The following is a 7610-nucleotide window of genomic DNA, read 5'->3' on the forward strand; positions in this document are numbered from 1 at the left end:
ATGGATGCTTAATACAATTCACCAAAAAATCGCTAGATAGTCTATTAAATATTGCTATCAGGTTGTAAATCACAGCTAGTACATTTCTTTGCTGCCTCCATCCATTCAGGGGATGAACTGTTTCAGTTTCACTGACCCAATATTTTGAGAGGGAAAAAAAGTAAATTGCTTGGGGAAACTCAACACAATCAATCTAGCTATGCAGTCTTGTTACATGGCTAAGCCTATAGCTAGCTTATCTATTTATACTGAACAAAAATATAAATGCAACATGTAAAGTGTTGGTTTCATGAGCTGAATTAAAAGATCCCAGAAATGGTAATGGATGCTAACGTTAGCCATCAAGCTAACGAAGTTAGTCCCAGATGAGTTTTCCAATGGAGTCCTCTTTGTCTGGAGAAGTAAATTACATTTTGTGAAAAAAGGCAAACTCGGCTCCATCATTCATTGAATCAGATGGCTCATTCATCACAAAACCCACTGATATTGCCAACTACTTTAATAATTCTTTTTTTCATTGTCAAGATTAGCAAACTTAGGCAGGACATGCCAGCAAAACACACTGACACTACACATCCAAGTATATCTGACCAAATTATGAAAGAAAATAATTAGTGTGTGAGTGGAAGAGGTGAAAAAATTGTCTATCAACAATGACAAGCCACCAGGGTCTGACAACTTGGATGGATAATAGCGGATGATATTACCACTCCTATTTGCCATATCTTCATTTGAAGCCTACTAGAAAGTGTGTGCCCTCTGGCCTGGAGTGAAGCAAAAGTCATTCTGCTACCTAAGAATAGTAAAGCCCTCTACTGGCTCAAGTCAACCAATCAGCCTGTTGCCAACCCTTAATAAAGTTTGGGGGAAAATGGTGTTTGACCAGATACAATGCTATTTTACAGTAAACAAATTGACAACAGCATTTCAGCATGCTTATAGGGAAGGACACTCAACAAGCACAGCACTTACACAAATTACTGATTGGCTGAGAGAAATTTATGATAAAAATTGGGGGGGGGGGGGGGGGGGGGGGTGTTTTGTTGAACTTAAGTGCGGCTTTTGGCATTATCGATCATAGTCTGCTGCTGTAAAAACTTGCTATGGCTTTGGCTTTACACCCTCTGCTATATTGTGGATTACAAGTTAACTGTCTAACAAAACACAGAGGGTGTTCTTTAATGGAAGCCTCCAACATAATACAGATAACATCAGGAATTTCTCAGGGCAACTGTCTAGGCCCCTTACTTTTTTCAATCTTTACTAACAACATGCCACTGGCTTTGCCAGTGTGTCTATGTATGCGGATGACTCAACACTATACACGTCAGCTACTACGGCGACTGAAAGGACTGCAACACTTAAAAGAGCTGCAGTTAGTTTCAGAATGGGTGGCAAGGAATAAGTTAGTCCTAAGTATTTCAAAAACTAAAATAATTATATTTGAAAACACACATGATAACATATGCACTATACACACGTACACATAGATTTTGTGTTGTAGATATGTGGCAGTGGAGTAGGGACCTGAAGGCACACACTTAGTGTGTTGTGAAATCTGTTATGAATGTATTGTAAAGTTTTTAAAATTATATAACTGCCTTAATTTTGCTGGACATCGGGAATTGTAGATGCTGCCTTTGCAGCAGCTAATTGGCATCCATAAAAATAAAAAAATGCACAAAAAGCTTATTTCACTCAAATTTTGTGCACAAATTTGTTTACATCCCTGGTAGTGAGCATTTCGCCTTTGCCAAGATAATCCAGCCACCTGACCAGTGTGGCATATCAAGAAGCTGATTAAACAGCATAATTATTACACAGATGCACCTTGTGCTGGGAACAATAAAAGGTCACTCTAACGTGCAGTTTTGTCACACAACACAATGCCACGGATGATTCAAGTTTTGAGGGAGCGTGCAATTGGCATGCTGACTGCAGGAATGTCCACCAAAGCTGTAGCCAGAGAATTGAATGTTAATTTCTCTACCATAAGCTACATCCAACGTCGTTTTAGAGAACTTGGCAGTATGTCTAACCATCCTCACAATCGCAGACCACATGTAACCATGCCAGCCCAGGATCTCCATATCCGGCTTCTTCACTGCGGGATTGTCTGAGACCAGCCACCCGGACAGCGCTGAAACTGTGGGTTTGCACAAACTCTCAGAAAGAGTGTGCAAAGCTGTCAAAGGCAAAGGGTGGCTACTTTGAAGAATCTCAAATATAAAATAGATTTTGATTTGCTTAACATTTTTTTGGTTACTACATGATTCCTACATTATTGACTTGCTTACAGAGTGTATTCAGCTTCTCTTTGTGGATCTGCATAAAGGCACACAATGCAATGGCCAGTTCTTTATCAATTATTTTTGATACAAAGAAATGTAATTTATTTGACATATGTGACATAGACATAGTTTTGATGTCTTCAATATTATTCTACAATGTAGAAAATAGTTTTTAAAAATAAAGAAACCCTGGAATGAGTAGGTGTGTACAAACTTTTGACTGTTACTGTATGTGCTCACTTGTCACAATGATTTTCTTTTGTCATATTCTTTCCATTTGATGGTGCTTAATCTGTACCCGGTCTTCTTTAATAATGCTGCATACTGTATGTGCATGCTTTTGTATTTTACTCTCTACAGGAAGTTTGTAACACCAAGATGTGTGTTTGTATTCTCTGTAGGAGGCTGTGCAGTGTGTGAACGAGCTGGACCTGTCCTCTCAGCTACATGTGTTTGTTCGTGTGGGGGTGGAGTCCACCCTTGAGCGCAGTCAGATCACACGGGACCACATGGGCCAGCTTCTCTTCCAGTTAGTGCAGCAGGGCACCCTGCCCAAGCCCCAGTTCTTCAAAGGGTCAGCCTGCCTACATATCCGTCTGCTCTCATTCAAGCTGTGTCATCGAACAACTGTCCTGTAACTAAAATGGCTGTCTCATCAGAATATCTGTGTTTCCTTCAGGTTTGCTGACACCCTTGAACTGGCGGACGACATGGCCATTGACATTCCCCATATCTGGCTGTATCTGGCTGAGCTGCTCAGCCCTGTGTTGAGAGATGGGGGCTTCTCTATGAGAGAGCTCTTTAGGTAACACTGCTACTCTACAGCACAACAATATTGTATTGTTATCTCCCTGTAAAGCTATGGGGATAAAGAGGGTGTTACTATTGCATCAACAGATCTTATATGATCAGATCAGTCCACATGCAACCCACATTTATTCAGATCTCACATAGTCTGCAAGATGAGTAAAATGTACCCCATTTTGTTCCCTCTCAAGGATTGCTGCTTGTTGCTATCGCAGTTCTTTCATTATGGAGTGTTGATGTTGGCTCTCACACCTCCATTCCGTGCTTTCTGTAAACTGTGATATGAAGGAAAACAGTTGGGTGGGATGGAACCGCTGGAGACATCTAATGCTTTTCTCTTTGTCCACAGTGAATTAAGCAAACCTTTACTTCCTGTTGGAAGAGCTGGGGTCTTATTTTCTGAAATACTGCACATACTATGCAAACAAATGGTAAGTTACATTGTGTGGGTTTTACTCCTCTAGTTATTTTTTTCTCTAATATTTCTGAAAGAATGTTTTACCCCTTTAGCTCTTCTGACCTGAGAGAATTTCACATAGCATCTTGTTAATATAGCTGTTGGATATTTTAGCATGACTTTGTCGGGGTGCAAGTGAGTTACCAAGTGCATATCAAGTCAGCAAACCCATTAACTATTGGATGCCAGGGTTCTGACATGTTGTCCTGTCTGTCTCCCACACAGAGCCATAGGAAAGTAGGCACCTTGTGGAGAAAGTCGGGCCTCAGCTGGAGTGACTTCCTGCCAGAGGAAGAGGACGTCCAGGATTTCATCTCACTGCAGGTTAGTGAGAGAGACACATTGTATTACGGCATGGAGGCATCCCAACAAACGGTTTCACAGCAATCTAAACCTTCTCTCCTCTCCGTCTCCCCTCCTCCTGTCAGAAGCTCCAGTTCACTGTGGCGGAGTGCTCCAGCCCAGCCCTCTCTGCGACGGAATTGTCCCCCGAGGTGCTCAACCGGCAGCTGGAGAGACTCCTGCTGGAGGACATGGCCAGTGATGAGCAGATCTTTGACTGGGTAGAGGTACGAACTGTAACATTAAAAGCCCACCACACAGCCCAGCACAGCCACATTAGGCTTTGTCATACACATATTGGATTATAAATACATAGTGTTACATATTTCAAGTGAAGTGTCAGAGATAAAGACACTGATATTGTGCAGCTTTCCCTTGTCTAACCGGAGCTCCTTTGTGCTCCACTGTTGTCCGCCACATCCCAGGCAAATCTAGATGAATCTCAGATGAGCTCGTCTCCGTTCCTGAGAGCTCTGATGACTGCTGTGTGTAAGGCAGCGGTGAAAGGTAAGCTGTCATTCTTTTAGCTAGGGACAGTCCATTGTTTTGTATATATTATATAGCTAGAGCAGTTCAATCATTTTCTCCATCTTTGTTTCTTGTGTAGATGAAAACACTTCCTGTCGAGTGGACGTAGCCATCATTCAGAGGAGATTGCCTGTATTACTCAAGTACCTTAACTCAGACACTGAGCGACAGCTACAAGCACTTTATGCACTTCAGGCGCTGATAGTCACACTGGATCAGCCTCCTAGTAAGTAACATCCCACTTAGAACGTTAAACCTGAAGATTCACTATAGAGATATAAGCACGGTTCTGTCTCCTGCCCTGCACAGAACCATTTTACATTTACTTTTTTATTCTTGACAAAACTAAAATGTTTTTTTGTCACATACACCAGATCAGGGCCGTAAATTGTTTGGTTTTACGGCGCCCCTGGATCAAATTGGGCTTACGTGCCTTTTCTCAAGGGCCCAACGACAGATTTTTCACCTTGTCGGCTCAGGTATCTGAACCAGCAACCTTTCTGTTATTGACCCTACGCTCTATATGCTAGGCTACCTGCCGCCCTGAAGACATCCTTTTATGGTTTTATTTCATGCAGCCATTGCTATTATATAAAAATGTCTTCATGAACTTACTATGAAAACAGACTCATTTAAAGCTAGAATCCTTAGTTGCTACATCAATTTTTTGACTTATAAATGAATGATATATATATACCCATTTACCTAGTTAAATAAAAAATTTAAAATAAAATGTTATTCTTTAATAATATATCTTATAAATCCCTCATGAGCTTAGTTTAATTATTGTACCCCATCAGAACCCGAAATAAGCTTGTTTTACTCCAATGTTTGTAAACCATGCAAATCAAATTTTATTTGTCACATACACATGGTTAGCAGATGTTAATGCGAGTGTAGCGAAATGCTTGTGCTTCTAGTTCCGACTGCAGTAATAACCAACAAGTAATCTAACCTAACAATTCCACAACTACTACCTTGTACACACAAGTGTAAAGAATATGTACATAAAGATATATGAATGAGTGATGGTACGGAACGGCATAGGCAAGATGCAGTAGATGGTATAGTGTACAGTCTATACATATGAGATGAGTAATGTAGGGTATGTAATCATAAAGTGGCATAGTTTAAAGTGGCTAGTGATACATGTGTTACATAAAGATGGCAAGATGCAGTGGATGATACAGTAGAGTATATATATATATGAGATGAGTAATGTAGGGTATGTAAACATATTAAGTGGCATTGTTTAAAGTGGCTAGTGATACATTTTTACATAATTTCCATCAATTCCCATTATTAAAGTGGCTGGAGTTGAGTCAGTATGTTGGCAGCGGCCACTAAATGTTAGTGGTGGCTGTTTAACAGTCTGATAGCCTTGAGATAGAAGCTGTTTTTCAATCTCTCGGTCCCTGCTTTGATGCACCTGTACTGACCTCGCCTTCTGGATGATAGCGGGGTGAACAGGCAGTGGCTCGGGTGGTTGTTGTCCTTGATGATCTCTATGGCCTTCCTGTGACATCGGGTGGTGCGAATGTAACATGGTTAAATCTTTGAATTTAACCACTCAAATGTTGATATCATGGATGGTTAGTCCTTGCTCTGTCTATGAATTTGAGTGGTTACATTTCTCCAGGCCCATCCCTCAGCTTTTTACCAAAACATTCAATTAAGGATTCTAGCTTTAAGCCATGGGATTTGGTTATTATATCCCTTTTGTCTCTGTCTCTCCAGACCTGCTCCGGATGTTCTTTGACTGTCTTTATGACGAGGACGTCATCTCGGAGGACGCTTTTTACAAGTGGGAGACCAGCAAGGACCCCGCAGAGCAGCTGGGCAAAGGTGTGGCTCTCAAGTCTGTAACCGCTTTCTTCACCTGGCTGAGGGAGGCCGAGGAAGAGTCGGAGGATAATTAACAAGGGAGCAGGTGACCGCTGCAAGCCTCCAGGACAGCTGTTGCTACATAGAATAACTGCATCCTCGTAGCAGAACAAACGGACAAACCTACAAAATGCGTGCGGGCAGAATGACATGTATACGGCTGGAATTTTTTTCTGCGGTATGGTTCTGAGACACGCCGCCATTTTGAGTTTGAATTCTAATGGCGGAAGCACTAAATACCTGTATTATACATAGAAAATATTTTTGTTTTAAATTTTAACTTACTTTTCTTTTGTTACTTTTTAAGAAGAGACTAAAAGATACATAGGTTCCGGACTCTTTAATTTATTATTTTTTTAAGGACTGCAAATATGGACGTTTATCTAACATTTGCAGATGCTCACAATGAGGAGAACATTGATGATGAATAGAAATAACAATATTAATTATAATAACAATAATAATTGTGAAATAAATAGCCTCCCTGGATTCCATGTTGTTTGGTTGAAAACAGGGTAAAAAGTTATTTTGGAATGTAGGGGAAGGCAGAGAGTGAATGCACAGGGACAACTAACGTCATAAGACGTCACTGGTTATCAGTGATTAATCACAGGAAGTGTCTCCTCTGCTTTGGCTTGATCTATGTGATATGTACATAAACTTCCCAAGAGGCAGCGGTATGCATTCAAGAAGCAATGCAAATCAGTCCACAAAAGAACATCACATGAACATAAATAAACAACAATGAACAATAGATGCATTCAAATGAAATAAGCAAAACGCAAGTTTAAAAAGCAAATGCAAGGGTTGCTGAACATGAAGCGCTTGTAATACTTCAGACCTACAGAGCAAATTAAAAGCTTGTAAATACATTAAAGACAAAAAAAGGTATTTAAAAAAACATAGCAAATGCAATCAATGGTGGTTATTTTGTTGAGTGGTGATGTTTGCACTACAAGAAGATATTTTTTTTAACTTTGTTTTAACATTGCAGTCTGAAGTGGAAAGTGAATTTTGTGTTAAGTGTCATCTCTAAAATGAGACTACAGTATAGGAATTGTAAAAGATACATTACCAAAAGTATGTGAACACCTGCTCGTCGAGCATCTCATTCTAAAATCATGGGCATTAATATGGAGTTGGGCCCCCCTTTGTTGCTATAACAGCCTCCACTCTTCTAAGAGGGAAGGCTTTCCACTAGATGTTGAGACATTGCTGTAGGGACTTGCTTCCATTCATCAACAAGAGCATTAGTGAGGTTAATCACTGATGTTGGGTGATTAGACCTGGCTTGCAGTCGA

The 7610-nt window shown here is 40.5% G+C and overlaps 1 protein-coding gene across 18 annotated transcripts in view; it reads left to right on the top strand.

Moving 5' to 3' along the window:
• The window catches only part of LOC129850215 (eukaryotic translation initiation factor 4 gamma 3-like), a 65836-nt gene extending 59038 nt beyond the window's left edge, over positions 1 to 6798 (top strand). For all 18 annotated transcript variants that reach the window (XM_055916731.1, XM_055916736.1, XM_055916733.1 and 15 more), the window contains 8 exons: positions 2693 to 2865; positions 2971 to 3096; positions 3448 to 3529; positions 3781 to 3879; positions 3984 to 4124; positions 4323 to 4404; positions 4505 to 4651; positions 6163 to 6798. In XM_055916731.1, the coding sequence (XP_055772706.1) occupies positions 2693 to 2865; positions 2971 to 3096; positions 3448 to 3529; positions 3781 to 3879; positions 3984 to 4124; positions 4323 to 4404; positions 4505 to 4651; positions 6163 to 6344 (1032 nt within the window). In that variant the 3' untranslated portion in view covers positions 6345 to 6798. The remainder of the gene's footprint in view (positions 1 to 2692; positions 2866 to 2970; positions 3097 to 3447; positions 3530 to 3780; positions 3880 to 3983; positions 4125 to 4322; positions 4405 to 4504; positions 4652 to 6162) is intronic.
• Positions 6799 to 7610: the final 812 nt, after the last annotated feature.

Source organism: Salvelinus fontinalis, chromosome 3 (genome assembly GCF_029448725.1).
Source record: "Salvelinus fontinalis isolate EN_2023a chromosome 3, ASM2944872v1, whole genome shotgun sequence".
NCBI classification, from domain to species: Eukaryota; Metazoa; Chordata; class Actinopteri; order Salmoniformes; family Salmonidae; genus Salvelinus; species Salvelinus fontinalis.